Here is a 23090-nt window from a genome sequence, read left to right on the forward strand (position 1 = left end):
ATAGTTATCCAAAAAGTAATAATGAATCCATAGTAATAAGTTTAAAAATACACAAAAAAATTGAACTAATAACTAAATCTATCTTATTATTTTGCATATATTTCTTAATATAAAACTTACATCAACTATATGAAGTTTTAAAAAATCTATACAAATAAGAGGGTCTGGATGGCGTTTACAGAATACAATATAATAGACAAAAGGTGCAGAAAAAAAGTACCAAAAAATAAATAGATATCTAGAATAATTGGGTGTTAAAATTCAAAGAATAAAAAATAATGGGCTGAAAAGAGATCAAGCAAGATGAAATGGTCTGACAAATTAAAGACTAAACAAATTGATAGATCCCCCATCCAGGACATACCCCAATAACCTATTGATTGGAATACATAATAGAAAACAAGATTGATAGATCCCCCATCCAGGACATACCCCAATAACCTATTGATTGGAATACATAATAGAAAACAAGATTGATAGATCCCCAATCCAGGACATACCCCAATAACCTATTGATTGGAATACATAATAGAAAACAAGATCGATAGATCCCCCATCCAGGACATACCCCAATAACCTATTGATTGGAATACATAATAGAAAACAAGATTGATAGATCCCCCATCCAGGACATACCCCAATAACCTATTGATTGGAATACATAATAGAAAACAAGATCGATAGATCCCCCATCCAGGACATACCCCAATAACCTATTGATTGGAATACATAATAGAAAACAAGATTGATAGATCCCCCATCCAGGACATACCCCAATAACCTATTGATTGGAATACATAATAGAAAACAAGATTGATAGATCCCCCATCCAGGACATACCCCAATAACCTATTGATTGGAATACATAATAGAAAACAAGATTGATAGATCCCCCATCCAGGACATACCCCAATAACCTATTGATTGGAATACATAATAGAAAACAAGATTGATAGATCCCCCATCCAGGACATACCCCAATAACCTATTGATTGGAATACATAATAGAAAACAAGATTGATAGATCCCCCATCCAGGACATACCCCAATAACCTATTGATTGGAATACATAATAGAAAACAAGATTGATAGATCCCCCATCCAGGACATACCCCAATAACCTATTGATTGGAATACATAATAGAAAACAAGATTGATAGATCCCCCATCCAGGACATACCCCAATAACCTATTGATTGGAATACATAATAGAAAACAAGATTGATAGATCCCCCATCCAGGACATACCCCAATAACCTATTGGTTGGTATACATAATAGAAAACAAGATTGATAGATCCCCCATCCAGGACATACCCCAATAACCTATTGATTGGAATACATAATAGAAAACAAGATTGATAGATCCCCCATCCAGGACATACCCCAATAACCTATTGATTGGAATACATAATAGAAAACAAGATTGATAGATCCCCCATCCAGGACATACCCCAATAACCTATTGGTTGGTATACATAATAGAAAACAAGATCGATAGATCCCCCATCCAGGACATACCCCAATAACCTATTGATTGGAATACATAATAGAAAACAAGATCGATAGATCCCCCATCCAGGACATACCCCAATAACCTATTGATTGGAATACATAATAGAAAACAAGATTGATAGATCCCCCATCCAGGACATACCCCAATAACCTATTGATTGGAATACATAATAGAAAACAAGATCGATAGATCCCCCATCCAGGACATACCCCAATAACCTATTGATTGGAATACATAATAGAAAACAAGATTGATAGATCCCCCATCCAGGACATACCCCAATAACCTATTGATTGGAATACATAATAGAAAACAAGATTGATAGATCCCCCATCCAGGACATACCCCAATAACCTATTGATTGGAATACATAATAGAAAACAAGATTGATAGATCCCCCATCCAGGACATACCCCAATAACCTATTGATTGGAATACATAATAGAAAACAAGATTGATAGATCCCCCATCCAGGACATACCCCAATAACCTATTGATTGGAATACATAATAGAAAACAAGATTGATAGATCCCCCATCCAGGACATACCCCAATAACCTATTGATTGGAATACATAATAGAAAACAAGATCGATAGATCCCCCATCCAGGACATACCCCAATAACCTATTGGTTGGTATACATAATAGAAAACAAGATTGATAGATCCCCCATCCAGGACATACCCCAATAACCTATTGATTGGAATACATAATAGAAAACAAGATTGATAGATCCCCCATCCAGGACATACCCCAATAACCTATTGATTGGAATACATAATAGAAAACAAGATTGATAGATCCCCCATCCAGGACATACCCCAATAACCTATTGGTTGGTATACATAATAGAAAACAAGATTGATAGATCCCCCATCCAGGACATACCCCAATAACCTATTGATTGGAATACATAATAGAAAACAAGATCGATAGATCCCCCATCCAGGACATACCCCAATAACCTATTGATTGGAATACATAATAGAAAACAAGATTGATAGATCCCCCATCCAGGACATACCCCAATAACCTATTGATTGGAATACATAATAGAAAACAAGATTGATAGATCCCCCATCCAGGACATACCCCAATAACCTATTGGTTGGTATACATAATAGAAAACAAGATTGATAGATCCCCCATCCAGGACATACCCCAATAACCTATTGATTGGAATACATAATAGAAAACAAGATTGATAGATCCCCCATCCAGGACATACCCCAATAACCTATTGATTGGAATACATAATAGAAAACAAGATTGATAGATCCCCCATCCAGGACATACCCCAATAACCTATTGGTTGGTATACATAATAGAAAACAAGATCGATAGATCCCCCATCCAGGACATACCCCAATAACCTATTGATTGGAATACATAATAGAAAACAAGATTGATAGATCCCCCATCCAGGACATACCCCAATAACCTATTGATTGGAATACATAATAGAAAACAAGATTGATAGATCCCCCATCCAGGACATACCCCAATAACCTATTGATTGGAATACATAATAGAAAACAAGATTGATAGATCCCCCATCCAGGACATACCCCAATAACCTATTGATTGGAATACATAATAGAAAACAAGATTGATAGATCCCCCATCCAGGACATACCCCAATAACCTATTGATTGGAATACATAATAGAAAACAAGATCGATAGATCCCCCATCCAGGACATACCCCAATAACCTATTGATTGGAATACATAATAGAAAACAAGATTGATAGATCCCCCATCCAGGACATACCCCAATAACCTATTGATTGGAATACATAATAGAAAACAAGATTGATAGATCCCCCATCCAGGACATACCCCAATAACCTATTGATTGGAATACATCCAGGACATACCCCAATAACCTATTGATTGGAATACATAATAGAAAACAAGATTGATAGATCCCCCATCCAGGACATACCCCAATAACCTATTGATTGGAATACATAATAGAAAACAAGATTGATAGATCCCCCATCCAGGACATACCCCAATAACCTATTGATTGGAATACATAATAGAAAACAAGATTGATAGATCCCCCATCCAGGACATACCCCAATAACCTATTGATTGGAATACATAATAGAAAACAAGATCGATAGATCCCCCATCCAGGACATACCCCAATAACCTATTGATTGGAATACATAATAGAAAACAAGATCGATAGATCCCCCATCCAGGACATACCCCAATAACCTATTGGTTGGTATACATAATAGAAAACAAGATCGATAGATCCCCCATCCAGGACATACCCCAATAACCTATTGATTGGAATACATAATAGAAAACAAGATCGATAGATCCCCCATCCAGGACATACCCCAATAACCTATTGGTTGGTATACATAATAGAAAACAAGATCGATAGATCCCCCATCCAGGACATACCCCAATAACCTATTGATTGGAATACATAATAGAAAACAAGATCGATAGATCCCCCATCCAGGACATACCCCAATAACCTATTGATTGGAATACATAATAGAAAACAAGATTGATAGATCCCCCATCCAGGACATACCCCAATAACCTATTGATTGGAATACATAATAGAAAACAAGATTGATAGATCCCCCATCCAGGACATACCCCAATAACCTATTGATTGGAATACATAATAGAAAACAAGATTGATAGATCAACAAATAAGAACCTAACAAGAGAATACTTAACATCAATGCAAGTTATGTTTCTTTGAGAAATATCACAACAGTTATAAATAGAAACAAATATGTAAATTGCAAATGGTTATTATATTCTGATTGGTTGATAAATTTAACTATTTTGACCCAATAAAACAAACTATTATTGGGCATGATAACATCCACCTGGCCTTGTGGTCATAAACATTTGAGAACAATTATTGCAATCAGACTCAAAAATCAACGACTCAAAAAACTCAATTTGGCATTTCGAACACAAATTTAATTTATTTTCAATCTTTTTTTACAAAATATTTGATTAAATTAATTAGATACACATTTTTGTACATAGATCAACATGTAAGCAACACATCAATAAAAGTTTTTAAAAAAATACGCACAACATTCAATTCTTTATAAAGATTATATTTGCATATTAAAATGTTGCATAAGGCCACACATTTAAATACAGGAATGTATGAGTGTCATGTTAAAATGATAAATAAAAAAGTGGTTTAATGAGTGATAACAAATTATTCAAGACGATACAGTAGCAAATAACCTCAATAGGTGTATTATTTAAACTTAAATAAGTTTGAGTAAATCTAATGTAAAAATAACCCCTAACGTGAGAAAAAAATCCTCGCAAAAAATAAGTTTTGTTTAAAAAATGCCAAATTGAGAAGTAAAAAAAAAATATGTATGCAAATATCATTAATAATTTAAATTGACCTTATGCAAGTGCATGTATACATGTACATGTATTAGATTAGATGTATGCACGACGTATGCATGTACATGTATTAGATTAGATGTATGCACGTACATGTATTAGATTAGATGTATGCATGACGTATGCACGTACATGTATTAGATTAGATGTATGCACGTACATGTATTAGATTAGATGTATGCACGTACATGTATTAGATTAGATGTATGCACGTACATGTATTAGATTAGATGTATGCACGTACATGTATTAGATCAGATGTATACATGTACATGTATTAGATTAGATGTATACATGTACATGTATTAGATAATTAGTGCTTTTGGAACATTCAAAAACAAAATAAAATCATTTTGGTCTGTTTTGTAAGTTTCTTATAACAACTCATTTTTTGTTTAAATTACAGACTTTTCAAAGAAATTATTTCTACCTGAAATAGGTTAACAGATGTATAATTATACATTTCCATAAGGTCAATTTCTACCCGAAATAGGTTAACAGATGTATTATTATACATTTCCATAAGGTCAATTTCTACCCGAAATAGGTTAACAGATGTATTATTATACATTTCCATAAGGTCAATTTCTATCCGACAGGGATCAATAAATGCTGTTTTTCATAATTGTAAAAACAAAGTAAAAATTCTGATATAGAATTTAAAAAAAACTTCAGTTTTCCTGACTTCAAATTCTTCCAAACTTTACAATCTCATTGTAATTCATATGGAACAGAGGTGTCTCTTCTCTTCTGGACTAAGTACAGGCCTGCTAGTCCACATAAACTACCTGTTACAAACATACCAATACCTAGGCCAGCCATGGAACCTAAATAAATACATATAAAAATAACAAGAAAAGACACAAAATCATTATATATGCACAGCAAAAAACACAAACAGCATAGGAACAGCACTTTTATTGATCCTTCACTATCAAAGAATATAAGACATGACACTCATGCTTAAAACTGGGATGGAAACAAAAACCCTGAAAAATATATTGTTCTGGACAAAGAGACAAGTTTATACCTTAACAAGTCTACAACAAAAGTGTGTGATCATATAAAAAGCATGGATCATTATTTTTGTTGGAACTATGCTTAAACAAAGATGTTTATTTAATAATTATAAATCCTTGGCTAATCATAAAAATACAGATTTTGGATTATCTACCTTGGAAATACAATAGTATCTGATTTGTGTACACAAATGTAAAATTACTGGACATTACAAAGAACTTAAAGTTGACCAAAATCTTTCAAATTTGGGTAAAATGTTGGAATGTTAACCGAGACATATTCTTCAAAAAGGGAAACAAAAGCAGCAAAAAATGTTTTAAATAAAGACCAATTTAGAATCTGAATTAAAACACTATGTCAGGTAAATTAGCAACTTAAATAATAAAAATCAAAAAACATTATTGTTTGAACTATGATTTACAACAATAAAGGGGCCTAGGCCCAAGAGGCTACTCTGGCTCCCATAAAGTTGGAGCCAGAAAAATCGCCAGCTTCTATATTCTGTCGCCAGTTTAGAAAACTTGGAGCAAACTTTAGAACCAGCTAGAGTCTTTATTTCTTCTTCAAAAATTCAAACTATGTTTAATTTAATTTGTTATTCACTCAGCCTGCACTTTACATTATTTAACATGTATATACATACAACAAAACAACATGTGTACTTTATTTTCTTTTGTCAGTATTTCATATGTAGAAGAATATAAATTAGTTTATGGTCTGTATATGCTACAGAATAGAGAAAATGTCTTTGAATTAAAATATAAAGAATAGGAAAAAATGGGTAATTGAATGAAGAAAACAAAATAACAGGTGTTTAACTTTACAGAATAGTGAAAATTGTATAAAAAATAAAGAATACAGAAAAAGATGTCAAAAGGCATCCTACCCATGCTGCTCAGTGTCTTCCCTAGAAAAATGTTGATACATGGTGGGTCTAAGGTGAATTATCAATGTGGAGCGCAGCGTTGTTTTGTAGAATTATTACTATATATTTAAAATACCTAGGCTTATACATAGCTTGTTTCTGATTATGATGGAAATGATAAAGGAATTAATAAACCAAATTGAGTGTTTCAGAATTAAAATCCATTTAACCATGTCTTTTCAGACTGGTTAACTTATATTTGTAGTATTATGGAAAAAAAGCCCCCCCCCCCCTTTTTTTTCTATTTTACACACCCCTAGATGTAGAGTATTACAGTATTAATGTTTGATCAGTTTCACCCCAAGAAATTATGATTTTTTTCATGAATAATTCTTAGCTGTCTAACAAAATGAAATTCTTACTGGTCTATAAATAACAATGAAATGTAACTGTTTCCCGTTAAGGGGGTTTCCCCGAATTTCTCGCCAAAAAGCACATGGCTTTCAACAATTGTAAACAAAGCATTCAATTTGTGATCATCGATTACAGCTTTAATTAATTTGATTTGGATATAGATCTTCAATTTAAGGTACAGTCAAGCAATGTTTTTACTTTCTTCTGGATTAAAACTAGGTTTAAAGATCAATTTAAAAAATAAAAATAATCTTTGTCATCAAAACAGACAATCTGAAATATATTGTGACCCATTAATTTTTTGAACTCTGCTACAGAGGTCAAAGTTACAACATTTTTCAAACCAATGATGTGTATTCTCTGTTACAACTAATCAACTGCGTTCGATATAAATATTTCAATAAATTAACGATGTCAAACATAGGATTTCAAAAGGTAAAATTTATACTGCAAAAGGTTTACTTTTTATTTTCCACAGAAGGATATTTGGAAGCTGTGTCAGGCTATAATATTTATCATTAAAACGATTTAAACAAATGAAATAGACAAAATGCCGACTGACCATTTCCATTTGAATTAATGTGGATGATCATTAATGACCCATCTGATAAATGGATTACCTGTAACAACAGATTATGACACCTGTTGTAACTGTTGAGTGTTGATTAGCTTGGGGTCGTAAACAAAGTTATAAACTTGTCGCCAGGTCAAATTTTGTACAATTTTTTTTTTAACTTTTACCAATTAAAAAGAAGATTGATATTGTCAAGAAATGAAAATTTTTACATAAGAAAATGTTGGTGCCAGAAATATCGCCAGCAGCCATATTCTGTTGCCAGATGAAATAAAAAATCGGAAATTGCGACATTGGCGATGCACAGCACAGTCCCTGAGGCCCCCTGCCTTCTAAATATGACAATGCCAATAGAATTTTGTTTAAGACCTGATATTACATGTCATTTTCCTGATATTTTATTTTACAATGATACTATGATGTGCAGAACCAGGATTTTTAAGATGGGCCATGATGCTCACTATATGACTAGCTTGTCTATGATTTTGTAAAGGAAAGGAAGTTCTCAGCTCAAATCTCATTGAAGGGCCATAATCCCAGAGATAAGATCAGCCAAAATAATGTATTTATCGCTATCTTCCTAGCTAGGGCGCATCAATCACCTTGGTTTAGGATAATTTGACTGAGCAAAAACATTATCAGTCGAGTCAACATATTCCTGAAAAATAACTTTCCATACTATGATAATAATATAATACCTGCACTGTATCCTTGTTCTGATTTGGGGTCGGACTGTACTAATTTCTGTGTAGAAAGTGATGACACTGGAAAATCCTGTCAAACAAAGTTTTATAATGTTATTATTATCAACAGGTTGATACCTCAATTGGTGGACTATAGGATACATATCAAAATGTATATCAAATTTCGTCAGTCTATAATTTATCTAAGAATATGGATTCCTTTAAATTAAAAAAATACCAATTTTCATTGATTAAGCAAATCTTGGATATTTCATTTCGTAATTTTGCTTTAGTCTGCATACAATCCTATAAAAAAAAGTAACTCATTAAAGAATTTAACTTGTGGTTCCCCTGTACTGACTGGAACCCATGAATACTTGTGAATCCAAGTATATAATCATATGGATAATAATATCATTGTGTCTTAATCATATTGAATCACTTGTAATCATTTGTATGTAATTGATGTTGATTGTTCTGCTCCTTGTGGGCGCTTTGATTAGCAATAAAATATATTTGAATTTGAATTAATAACATGAGTAACATGACAGGTGCCACATGTGGAGCAGGATCTGATTCAGACCCTTCCAGAGCACCTGAGATCACCCCCAGTTTTTGGTGGGGTTTATGTTGCTTTGTCTTTAGTTTTCTCCTCTTTGAGGTTTATGGTGTGCTTGCCCCTTTAGGTAACAGACTGCAGACACATTACTCTTAGATGAAAAGTATCTGCTATTTATCTAAACTTCTGCATGTTTTGTAGAGAAGCAACATGTACAGATATTCAAACACTTTGTGTGACCTGGTCAGAAGTGTTTCAAAAAAAGCTGATAAAAGTCATTAGCAATATTTTATTGGTAATGATAATTTATAATGGAGCATTTAAGACAATAAAACTAGTTACCATGGTACAACTCTAAAATTATTGTTCCAGGGGAGATAACTCTATCATTATTTTATAAACAAAAATGAAGTCTCATTCTAATTGAAAATATAACAGATTTTCTATTGTATTTTGTGTTTCATTAGATCACTTTTATTTTTATCTAAATCCCTTACATGTTAATTGAACCAGACAAAAATACACTTTATTTTTTCAGGTCAAGCCATAATGGCAATCTGAAACATCAAGTGAAACAAACAAAGAGAAATGTAGTACTTCATCTGGATAACCAGAGATCATGTTTATAAGTAATATTAATTACTACTACCTTATCAACATTATTAAATCTTACTGCAAAAATTAACAAAAACACACACAGATTTCTACATGATGGTGGATTTTCAATGGTATATTTAATCATGGTGTTACAGTATGAACAAACCTTGTTTTCAACAGTAAACAATGTTCCCTGTGTGACTGCTGTCTGAAGGTTGTTATATGCCTCCCCTAAGCTGGGTGTTCTGTCTACGTTACTCCATCTTCCTGCTGTAAAACATTTATCTGATCATGTATGAGGGGCTGGAATGAGGATCCTTTAATTTTTAGACAAATTTTCTCTACTCTGTATTTTTTCCACTTTATTCTGCACTGTTTGCAGATTATAATTATATTCTATAAATCCCATCTAGAACCCTATGTGTATGATGTATTGGATCAATTTTTTGTTATGAATATCATATTTCAGGGTTTCTTTTTTTTCAGTAAAAAAGTTTTAAGGTGGCTGGAGTGTCTTTATCAAAATCCATAATTTTTTTTAATAATTTTTCATAATGAGGTTTTTATCATGTTTTTTTTTGAAAAATATAATAAAGAACATGGTTCAATGAACCTTTTTTAGGCTACAAAAATGTACTCCAAGTATCATCTAACCATTGTATGCTAAATTATTATGTTTCCTTCTCTGTAACATTTTTTCAATTGATTTTTAGAGAATTAAGTATTTTTTAAATAAATGTTTAAAGTTGGAGGCACCTTTGCAGGATTTCAATTTTTCAACAGAAAGAAACATAAAAAGATGATGACTCTATAAATACAAACAATTGCTATGTTAATGGTAAACATTTAAACATTAAATATACAAAATTAAAAAAATAATATTGAATTCATAGAACAATTTTAGAGACAAATTAGCATCAAATTGGTTAGAATTTTACTGTGATTCATCAAAATATTCTTATCATATTCATCAAAGGTCTCAAATAACAATAGTTATTGTTATGGAATCTCCAAACATTGAATATTTCTCATTCATATTTAAACAATATTTACCTGGCATGGGTGATTTATTCAGAAGAATAAAATATGCACTGATAGTTTGGTCTATTAAGCCCTTGGTAAGCTACAATTAAAATTACTTACAATTATAAATCAGCACTCTAAAAAGTTCAAACACTGAAAGACTACACAATTTTTTTTCAAGTATCACAAGCTTTTTTTTTAACTTTTAGTTCATTTGTATGTTTCTGAGTTTTGTGTGGCATCCATACTTGTATACATTATTGTTAAGAGGCCAGATGAAGGCACCTATTGGCGCTGGATTTTCTCGCTGTGTTGAAGACCCATGGGTGGCCTAGCACATGGGCTGTTTTCTGGTTGATTTTTATGTTTTTGAAACATTCCTCGTTTCAATTCTCATGAAAATTAGTACCCAAGAAATTCAATGAATCCAGAGTATCTCCTTTTATTGATATTTATACCTACATACAGATCAGAGATTCTAGTTGGTGATACTTTAGCTGTTTTACTCAGGAACTGGTGTATATAATTAAGGTACAGTGATTTCTGGGACAAAATGGCTGCTGGATCGTCTACAAATAGTATGACATTGTCATGATTGCATGAAATATTTTTATATGTTGATTAAAAAGATTCCATGGTGACCTATAGTTGTAAACTTCTATGTCATTTGGTCTCTGGTGAAGAGATATCTCACTGGCAATCATACCACATCTTATTTTCATTTAATTAAGGCAGGTTTGGTAAGAAAAATGGATAGAATTCAAACCTAAAATGAAAATCAGGTTCAACATTTGTTGGATTTTAAGATATTTTCCAGAATGCATTAGATTCTAAAACAGAGATATAGAAACATATACTGTGGATTCATTATTATTCGTTGGATACCAATTTTCGTGGATTTCATGGGCACAGTCAAACCACGAAATTAAATATTCAACGAATGATAATTTTTCTATAGGTTTGTATTCAGACTTCAGCAAAACCACGAAATTAAATATCCACGAATATGCAAGTTTTTCTTAATCCACGAAAATTGGTACCCACGAAAATAAATGAATCCACAGTATGCAGTCTTCATCAGTAAATCAACTACTTTGTATGTAAAGAGTTTTCATCGTCAATTGGGAATTTGATGGTAACAAATGCAATTTTACTGGTTACCCAGAGTACTCATTTTCCTTTTCTTGTGCGCTTGGAAATCATTTTTTCTCTTACACAAATTGGAAAGGATGTCCTACATTTTCTTTCTATCATGTGTTTAACCATACCTGTTTTAATTGCTACATGCAACTGTTTTAATGATGAATCACTATTGTAACACTGTCTGATGTCAAATCTGGATGGATCTATTCTGTTTGGTTGGTAGTTATAGATGTTGGTAAAACTTTCTACTTTTAACTGAAAAAGAATAGAACAAAATTAAACAACCATTTTCTCAATACATGAAAATGTCCAACGTAAGTTTTCAATTTTAACTGTTACAGCAACATTCAAATAGACTAAAAAGTGTTTGCTGGACAGGACAATAGAAAATTTGAAAGCTAAAAATAATACAACATTGGAGATCTTAAAAACCAAAAGGACAAAAATAGAACAGTCGTCTAGGGTCAGCTTTTCCTTAGAAAATCGAAGCTTAAATACAATAAAATCTAATTCATTTTATTAACGGGAAATTAACAGACAAAATTTACCATTTAAATTGCCTTCATTTACTTATATACCTATACAATAAAGATGCTACTGGCTACACCAAATTAACCCTTCCTCAAAAATTACCTAACACACTTACATTAGCCCTAGCACTCTAAGTTAATCAAACATAAAACCTTACCTACTGGTAAACCAAAAAGAATAACAACCTCTATTTGAATCATGCCACTACCAAAACATTTGCTACATACATTAACGCTAATTTTTTTTCCCTTCATCTTTTTTTGATGATACTTTTTCATATCATTCTTCTCACTTGAGATTTTTTCATAAGAAACTATGAGTGCATGTGCCTTTCTCAATGTAAACATTACTGACATCCTAGGCAAAATATCAAGAAACATATAATCAATGGTCTTTCAAACTCGAGGAAGTTTCTAGACCAAATCTCATCTTGAGGCTGTCGCGCTTCCATTAGATTGCAGCTGTGTCCTCTTGTTTGAAAAACTGTCTATATCATATTTGTTCTTTAAACAACATATGAAAGAAATGCTCCGACATAAAAATTTTTTTATCTGGATTAAAAGCAAAACTCTTGTGGAAATAAAATAATATCTAATGTTAACCTTTAAGCCATCTCGCCCTCTGTGGATATCATTTAAAGAGACATATACTCCTACAGGAACAGGTTGCAATATGTTAGAAGTTCTTGATCTTGGTCCTTTCTTCTTATCCTTAAATAAAATCAAGCACACTCAGCCATACTGTGTACACAGGTTTAAAGTGATCAAAATATAGCTCAATGTGATTTCAACTTGCAGTGAGGTGTAAGTTTTTGCTCATTGTTGAAGACTATACTGTGACACAGATAAAGAACAGCAATACAAACACTAATCCATTTGCTTTCGGTTTTGTGGAGAGCTTGTAATTTTTGTGTAATGTCATTATTTCTTCTTTTTGAATGAAAAAAACAATTCTTTATTGGCAATTAACGAGAGGAAAAAGACATGTAGCAAGAGAGCATTTTTTATATTCTTACTTCAGAATAATAAAATCAGTTTCTGCAATGATTTCTATATTTTCAGTATTTAAAAATAAAATGGAAACAAAACATTAAATAACAATACAAACCAGAAGGAAATAAATCTCATGTTTGAAGTTTGTCACATTGTCTACTTTGCCCCAGGACTCCACATTTAAATCTCGGTATAATTTCTGAAAAACATAAATTATCTCAAGTCGAAACAAGAATGTGTCCTCAGTACACGAATGCTCCACTCGCACTATCATTTTCCATGTTCAGTGGACCGTGAAATTGGGGTAAAAACTCTAATTTGGCATTAAAATTAGAAAGATCATATCGTAGAGAACATGTGTACTAAGTTTGAAGTCGATTGGACTTCAACTTCATCAAAAACTACCTTGACCAAAAACTTTAACCTGGAGCGGGACAGACGGACGAACAGACAGACAGACAGACGGACGAACGGACGGACGAACGGACGCACAGACCAGAAAACATAATGCCCCTCTACTATCGTAGGTTGGGCATAAAAATCAGCAATCTGTATTTTCTCCTGTCTTTTTGCTGTAACAGTTAATATCTAACTTTGGTCATACATAAAGATACAATCTTAACAATCAACTTTTTGCAATGGGAAAATCCCAAAGTCATTACCCTGAGAAAACATTGTCAAATGAGGCGAGGAGTAACATTTTTCTCTATCACCTTCTCTGATAAGCAGTCATAACAGAACTTTCATTATGATCCAAAATTTTAGATTTAAAGTAATAAACTATGACATCTTTTACATACCAACCAATCATGTTAAAAAGAAAACACACACTTGATCAAGTGCCACCATGAAGGTTTATAATGTAGTATTTGTAATGGGATAGATGAGTAAATTATCTCCAAAATACTAACCAATCAAAATCTGGCATTTTGACATGAAGTATAATAATTTTAATATTGGTTCTAAGCAGCAATCAGTATATATTTTTCTTTGAAAAATGTGAAAGAGTTCAAAATTCATTAGCATGTAAAACTTTTGCCTTTATCCATATAGGGAAAAATACACTGCAAAAGTTACCTTTCCCTGATAAAGCATGGTGGAATAATTCACATCTAATAGAGCTATGGGATGTCTCATTTCAGGTGGTAACAGATAGCTTGGTCTTTGGATGAGATCATTAAAGCTTGCTGTTAGTTCTGTTACACTACAATTACCATATAAACTGTCTATTACATACTGTACTCCTGTAAATATAAAAAACCCATGTATAATAGGGTGTGAATAAGTTTAAACTGGCAGTCAAATTAGTACAACTTTGGCAACCACAGATGCAGATCTATTTCTTTTAAAAAAGGGGTCTGGGACCATATTTAGGTTATGTTAGGTGGAATATGTAAAAAGTCTCTGCATGAACAATATTTGTAGCTCCTTAAGGCTATCCAAAAACTGGCTCCCACCAATTCCGAACTTCTACAAATCAGAGAATACATTTGTGGTGTGAAGTATTTTAAACTAGCAACCAATTACTTCTGTAACCGTACTGAACTCAGAGTATCAAGAATTGGCTTTAAAATTTAAAAGGGGGACAACTCTGTAACACTTCAGTAAAGTTGACCTCCTGCAAAGATTTATTTTTCACACACAAAATTATATAGGGCAGGGGTTGCATTTAAATAAGAATTAAATGTTTCTTATTATAATTTTTTGTGTGAACAGATAGTTAAGGGTAACACTTAATTTCCCCATTACCTATGGCAGGGGCATATATATAAAGGTTTAAATTCAGTCTCACCTAAATTAAAATCTTGTATCAAACTAATGCTGTCATTACCATATACTTTTCTAAGACCATTGGAGGGAACCTTTGATAAATCAAGTCTGGCTAACTGGGATGTAAAATCGTAATCTACCTAAAACAATATTCAAGCATGTAAAAAGTAAGTAGTTGTCCTTAATTGTGATTTATATTCAACATAAAAACACACACAACTATCAAAAGTTTCGAGATTTTCTCCTTTTAATGGCCTGTGGGGGAAAGGGACAAACTTAAAAACATTTGTATTTGCCTTGACTTCCATTCTATATACATGGAATATATTTTTTGTTTGTCCTTCAAGTAAATTAATGTTGCTTGCAGTTCTTGGATAATCTGTGTAAATTGACTCCCAACCTTCAAGACTCTCATGAATTTATAAATTGTAAAGGAATATGTGTCTTTTTGAAAACTGTATATTTTGTGACTTCTGAGGTGTAAGATTGTTTTCTTGATGATAACCATATAAAGTCTTAATTTTCAAACAAGAGAGTAAAGACAGGAATTTCTATCTCAATTTATCTAAATTGCTTTGTAAGATTTGAAAATTTAGAGTTGAAAAACTATTCAACAATGTAAACACTATTACAAACCTGAATATACACAGGATCCTCCAGTTTAGTATTAGTTCTACTCATTTTCTCCATACCAAAACTAACTTGATCAGCCATTTTAGGAACTGCTTTCATTTCCTGAGAACCAGTACAAATAATGCTGGGTGGGATCTGTAAAAACAAACACATTAAAATATCGTTTCATAATAGAATTTGAATACACATTATTTCAATAACAGGACAGAGGAGAAAACTGGAATGAAATACTGCACAAAAATGTACTGTGTTGAGCTGTAGTGCGTTTCTTCATAATTAAAAATAAAACACATACAATTGTGTAACAAGAATGGCTAGAAAAAAGGTTGACACACTCCTGCAATATTGAATTAAAGAAACAAAACAAAACAAAAACAAGTCAAATTATAGGTCATACAAAATATGTAAGCCAAGGTGCACATGTTCATATACATGTTAACAAGAATGTGTCCACAGTACACAGATGCCACAACCACACTATCATTTTCTATGTTCAGTGGACCGTGAAATTGGGGTAAAAACTCATGGCATGAAAATTAGAAAGATCATATCATAGGGAACATGTGTACTAAGTTTCAAGTTGATTGGACTTCAACTAAATCAATAAAGGGCTGCGCTTTAGCGCATGATATGCCTGTGGCTTTTTTAACTTGTCTTTTATGCTTTAAATGAATTTATATGATCAACTAGAAATATATATACAAATCAAAAGGGATGTGACATTAATATATTCACCAAAGTTTCATAAAATCCCCCTTTTTTTTAAGAATAAAAATTCAATACTTAAGAAAACGTAAAATCTAAAATTTATAAAAATGGAAAGGGAGCTTATGTCAATAGATATAAACAATTTATCAAAGTTGCATAAAATTTTGTGAAAGTGTTAGTTATTGTCCCAAAATTGGAAAATCCCCCCCCCCCCCCCCTTTTTTTTTAACACGGAAATGTAAAATCTTGAATTCATAAAAATTGAAAGGGAGCTTACATCAATAGATATAAACAATTCACCAAAGTTTCATGGACAGTGGTGAAAGCCTTTTTGAGTTATTGTCCGAAGTGTTGAAAATCCCCCCTTTTTTTATAAATAAAGCCCCATAAATCCAAAACTTAAAATCTGAAATTTATAAAAATTGAAAGGGAGCTTACATCAATAGATATAAACAATTCACCAAAGTTTCATGGACATTGGTGAAAGCCTTTTTGAGTTATTGTACGAAGTGTTGAAAATCCCCCTTTTTTTATGAATAGAGCCCCAAAAATCCAAAACTTAAAATCTGAAATTTATAAAAATTGAAAGGGAGCTTACATCAATAGATATAAACAATTCACCAAAATTTCATGGACATTGGTGAAAGCCTTTTTGAGTTATTGTCCGAAGTGTTGAAAATCCCCCCTTTTTTATGAATAAAGCCCCATAAATCCAAAACTTAAAATCTGAAATTAAAAAAAAATGAAAGGGAGCTTACGTCAATAGATATAAACAATTCACTTAAGTTTCATGGAAATTGGTGAAAGTGTTTTTGAGTTATTGTCCGAAGTGTGGACGACGGACGGACAGACAGACGGACGGACAACGGTATACCATAATACGTCCCGTCTAAAAGACGACGGGCGTATAAAAACTACCTTGACTAAAATCTTTAACCTGAAGTGGGACAGACTGACGGATGAACTAACAAACGGACCCACAGACAAAAAAACATAATGCAGAGAAATGGGGCATAAAATTTAACATGCTGAAAATATTCAACATATGTGGGGTTAACATCAATTAGACCTTATAGCTATTTGGGAATTTGAGACACTTGAACTATTGACTTCATACAACAATCACTTTTTGTTTAATGTGTCAGACATTTTCTATTGTGATGACAAAATATGAAAGTAACCTTTTAAATGTCCAGTAGTAGCCGTCAAATAGTGCAAAAGTGTATAAAAATATTATCAAAACAGATATCCATTGATTACAGTTTTCTAAAATTATGGACAAGCATCCACATCATATTAAATGTTCACATGTCAGGGACAAAAGTAAAATACATGGATCTAACCTGAAAAACTGATAGGTCCTTTATTGGTCCAGGTTCAAACTTTACAAACTCATAAACATGGTTGAAATTGTGTGTACCATTTAATATCACATTATTCTGGTCTACATTGGAGGCTACAAAAATATACAAATATTAGCAATCAATTAACTATACAAATAAATCTGTACAGAAAAAACTTTAAATAACAAGAAAGTGTCCCAAGTACACGGATGCCCCACTCGGCACTATAATTTTCTATGTTCAGTGGACCGTGAAATTGGGGTCAAAACTTTAATTTGGAATTAAAATTAGAAAGATCATATCATAGGAAACATGTGTACTAAGTTTCAAGTTGACTAGACTTCAACTTCTTCAAAAACTACCTTGACCAAAAACTTTAACCTGAAGTGAACGGACGCACAGACGGAAGGACGAACAGACGGACGGACGAACAGAGGCACAGACCAGAAAACATAATGCCCCTCTACTATCGTAGGTGGGGCATAAAAATATTTTCCTGTCTACAATGGTCGCTACAAAGATATAAACATCTCCACTGAAATTTATTCATATGCCATTCATATTATTATTTGATAGGTTATGAAAAATATACACCTTTTTGCTTTGAAAGTGTGTGGCAGCAAACCTTTCCTACCCAGTCCTTATTATATATAAATACTCAGCCCTTCGTTATCTTTGAATGTGAAAATTTGTTTCAGCAAATAGAAATTAAGCTACCAAACATTTAAAATTTAAAAGTCTATCATTTTTTTATACAGTCTAAAATGATACAATAATTATTTTATGATTTGCATATTAGGAAATGCCATTGATATGATTGGTTGAGAGGGCTTCTGGTAATGGCTCTTGATGTTAATTATTTTTCTATAGCCTATGTTGACAGAACTGCTTTTGGTAAACAAAATAAACAAGATGGAGGTGACATTAAAAATATTCATTTTCACTTTGGATTTATTGATAAATCAAATCATAAACACTAAACATTTATATGAATGATAAAAAGATATTTTTGCAGTTTATTTCTTATCAGATAGCAGTTTCATGGAGTACATTTTTTGGGGTTAATCAAAAAAATATATTCATGTGCCAGGCCAATTCAATGACATAAATCTTGTAAACATAATAAGTTATGTGTGATAGAGGTTACAAGAAGGGAAATAAAAATTCATAACTTCCAATTCTATAGGTTTATAGAGTTATAAGGATTTTACGCCTTTTTAAAGGATTTTTTTTTGTGTTGAACTGGACCAAGTCACCCTTTGGACTTTTATTTGTTTGTGCGAGTGAATTTGTTGAGTTTATATAATACACTATAGTGCCTAACAAGATTTTGTGAGGTAGACAAAATTGACCTTAAAACGATCATTTTGACTTTTGATGTCCAAAAATAGGCAGATCTGCCATATTTTGGCTTTATTTAATGACTACTTTAGTTTGGGATAAATTGTAATTAATATATTCAAATAAGACTGAAAAATGTTTTTTTTTTGTTCAGATAAACAATAATTTTACCTAGTAAAGCCGTGCGTAAAATGTATTTCTGCATTTCTTTTCGAAAAATGACTTGTTTAATGGAATAAAACGTCTTATTTGTAAACTTTCTCTTTTTTCTCCAGAAAAGGCTTTTAAAAAATAATTTATTAACTGTGTATTTCAGAAAATTTTGTGGAAATAGAAGTGGCAAATCTTACCTTTCATACCTTTACTTCCATTGATAAAACATAAAATTTACTCGTCCAGTGTCCAGTTTGAAGGTCATATTAGTTACTGTACACATTCATGAACGTTCTGATTTAATCAATAGCCATGTATGAAAATCATTAACAGTTTGAAGGTAAACTAATAATAACTTAAACCAATCAAATTGCATAAGATTCAATAACAATAACTGGTCCACACCATAACAAGCGATATAGGGGTAAATTGGGTAGGGAGAAAATGTCAGATATTTTAAGTTCATTATTTTGCAATAGTGATTAGAATTTTTCAACCAAAAGTTTTGCGATAATATCGTAAACATTTCGTTCTCTATTGACATTGTTTTTGGAACTTTCATTTGAGTATTTAAGGCAATAGAAAGTTTGGGCTTCAAAAGTCTACATTATTATTGAATTTATACAGAAAATTCGCCCTTTTAAAACATTAAATGATTCACAATTAATACATGTCTTCAAAGTAAAATCATTTCTTAAAACACTGCAAAAAAATATCATTCTGATTGATATAGTGGTATTGTCATTAAGGTGCTTGAATGGACAGTGGTATAGCAAAAATCGAAATTCCCTCACAAAATGTTATCACACACTATAATAAATTTCTTTAAAAAGGCATTTTATCCTATGATAAAACTAAAACAAAACATGATTTCAAACAGGTGGTCTCTTAATCAGGTTTGTCTCTCACATACATGTAACTTACCTATACCATTTATAGAAGCTCTCAGGGGTATTTCTTTTTGTGATCCTTCTAAATCATAAGTCTTTACAGAGAAATAGTAGTCCATGTTAAATGTGGCCCTCAAACTCTCTACATGTAAACATGTTGTCCAATGATGTGCAGGGATCCCTCTGATCTGAAGTAAAATAATCTTCACATTTTACCAGTATATGAAATGTAGCTTTGAAACTTTTAAGAGTATGTGAAATGTGGCTTTGAAATGGCAGGGTTTCCGCTGGCGGTCGCCATTTTCGCTATTTGTGAAAAAATATTAATAGTGGCGATTAAAATTCCTTATTGGCGAAAGAATTTGGCGAAAGAAATTTAATATATATAACGATTTATTTATTTTTGTTTACTTTTTTACGGTTTCTCGAACTTTACCTGATCGGACAATAGTGAGAATTCACCTTGAACTTGTTAAGAGTTTGACAGAAAATCAATAATCAGCTGATTGCATTTTATAGCTATCAACAACAAAGGACTAATTAATAAAGGTGTTGATTGTATTGTTTCACAAAATGATATGGTTAAATGGCGTTCGTCACATGTGGGTCAACATTTACAATTCATTCTCCATAGGCGGTAATGGTAACATTTTCCTCCGTTGCTCAGTCCATATCGTTTACTTGAACATGTAAGATGGCTCATATCGAAGCTGATACATTTATACATGTCTGGTTAAATTTTCGGTGTGGCAAGTGTGATTACTTTTTTCGCAAATTGCTGGACCCCGGAAGATGGTAAAAAATGTCACTCTCCTCATGAAATAATCCCAAAATTCTGATCATAAAATCCAATAAAAAAATTGTTCTTTCTAATAATTTATTTCAGGTCAAATCTACATATTTCTTTTCTCATCACATCAGCTATATAAAACAGTTCTTATTGTTCATTTATGTCCATTTTTAAAATCACAGCATCCACAATTGTATGGCGGACTAATATTTTTTTTAATTACGTCATCTGAGTTCCTCATCTCAAGGTCTATTAGGGATCCTGACCCATGTCACATAAAGGATTTATTAACCACTTTGCGACGCACATGTATTGAAGCAAAATTTAGACGTCTCGATCCTCTCCTTCTTTTAATCATTGTTAATGATTGATAGTCCAGAAAAGAAAACTGTTATTATGACGAAAAAATGTTCAAAAGCAAGAAAAATCTCTGATTTAAAACTTTATCTTTTGACTTTAATATAGATAATTGATTTCAGTGGGTACTTTAAAGTCGTTTCAGTGACACACGTGTTTCAAGCATAGTTTTACTTCTCAACTTTTTCATTTACAATGGTCTAGAAAAGAAACTGTTGTTATAAAGAAATGTATTCAAAAGTTTGGGAAGATCTGGGAACAACCCCTTGAATGTAATGACTACACCTTAAATGACGGATCAATTTCTAGTGACAAAACTTTTGTTTTGTTGTAAAACCCACTTCTTAGTACAAAAGGGCACATATTTTAATTTTTAAGAAACTTTCCAAAAGAACTGTAACTGAGAATAGTTTTTATTGTGTTTATTCATTGCATTTTCTGTCATTTCCTTGTGTGGTATAAATATTACAAGCTGTGTTTTGAGTCCATGGTATTGCAGAAATTCACCGTACTGTTTTGTGGTATATTTTCCCTCTTTTTTATAAAGTACCTGAGTTGTTCCTATGTATGTTTCATTGAACTTTGAACTGAATTTAAATATATCAGCTAGTCCCTTCACATGGCCTCCAGTAGCTGTAGATGTGAAGTTAAACAAAGTTGATTTCATCTGCCGGAGATCCTGGACTACACATTTCCCTGTGTCTAAAAAAATAGAAATTTTTTGACATATTTCAAAATATTTTAATACCGGTTGTATGTATTTCAGCATTTCTTACACTTTTTCCACTAACTAATTTCTAATGGAACAGGTCTTTTCTAACTCACAATTATACTTTTCTTTTGTTTTATAAAGTATAAATGGCTTTTATCATCAAGTGTGGAAATGAACCCTTTTCACTACCATAGGTGTGAGACATTGTGGAATTAGACTAAAACTTTTATAGTACTTCATCATATAATATGCACATTTTTTTTAATTTCACACAAGTCTTGTGAATGAGAAACATGCATCTGTCTTACAAAATTATAATTCTCGTATATTTGATGAGCTTTTGTAGTACCACATACCCATATCAATGCTTAATGTTTACTCTTTGTAGTCTCACATACCCATATCAATGCTTAATGTTTACTCTTTGTAGTACCACATACCTATATCAATGCTTAATGTTTACTCTTTGTAGTCTCACATACCTATATCAATGCTTAATGTTTACTCTTTGTAGTCTCACATACCTATATCAATGCTTAATGTTTACTCTTTGTAGTCTCACATACCTATATCAATGCTTAATGTTTACTCTTTGTAGTCTCACTTACCTATATCAATGCTTAATGTTTACTCTTTGTAGTCTCACATACCTATATCAATGCTTTATGTTTACTCTTTGTAGTCTCACATACCTATATCAATGCTTAATGTTTACTCTTTGTAGTCTCACATACCTATATCAATGCTTAATGTTTACTCTATGTAGTCTCACATACCTATATCAATGCTTAATGTTTACTCTTTGTAGTCTCACATACCCATATCAATGCTTAATGTTTACTCTTTGTAGTCTCACATACCCATATCAATGCTTAATGTTTACTCTTTGTAGTCTCACATACCTATATCAATGCTTAATGTTTACTCTTTGTAGTCTCACTGTTGTGAACTTACTATTTATAGAATAAACGTCCGAGCGGGTAAAATCATACATGGGCTTCACAACAAGTATTTGTCTCATTAAACAATTACCACAACTTTATACGGCAGTTACGTTTGTATGC

The 23090-nt window shown here is 32.1% G+C and overlaps 1 protein-coding gene across 4 annotated transcripts in view; it reads right to left on the bottom strand.

The window, feature by feature from the left end:
• Positions 1–23090, bottom strand: part of LOC139495160 (uncharacterized) — a 56328-nt gene that overhangs the window by 17126 nt on the left and 16112 nt on the right. Inside the window, exons 4-17 of one of the 4 annotated variants that reach the window (XM_071283345.1) lie at positions 21865–22016; positions 20202–20355; positions 17784–17896; positions 15736–15867; positions 15122–15239; positions 14407–14573; positions 13445–13528; positions 12940–13047; positions 11932–12061; positions 11126–11232; positions 10694–10763; positions 9807–9910; positions 8500–8575; positions 4469–5755 (exon numbers count right to left, since the gene is read on the bottom strand). In XM_071283345.1, the coding sequence (XP_071139446.1) occupies positions 5640–5755; positions 8500–8575; positions 9807–9910; positions 10694–10763; positions 11126–11232; positions 11932–12061; positions 12940–13047; positions 13445–13528; positions 14407–14573; positions 15122–15239; positions 15736–15867; positions 17784–17896; positions 20202–20355; positions 21865–22016 (1631 nt within the window). In that variant the 3' untranslated portion in view covers positions 4469–5639. Of the gene's footprint in view, positions 1–4468; positions 5756–8499; positions 8576–9806; positions 9911–10693; positions 10764–11125; positions 11233–11931; positions 12062–12939; positions 13048–13444; positions 13529–14406; positions 14574–15121; positions 15240–15731; positions 15868–17783; positions 17897–20201; positions 20356–21864; positions 22017–23090 lie in introns of those variants that run through there. The other 3 variants (XM_071283344.1, XM_071283346.1, XM_071283347.1) reach the window with 3 other exon arrangements.

The sequence above is a fragment of the Mytilus edulis genome, chromosome 11, assembly GCF_963676685.1.
Source record: "Mytilus edulis chromosome 11, xbMytEdul2.2, whole genome shotgun sequence".
In the NCBI taxonomy this organism is placed as follows: Eukaryota; Metazoa; Mollusca; class Bivalvia; order Mytilida; family Mytilidae; genus Mytilus; species Mytilus edulis.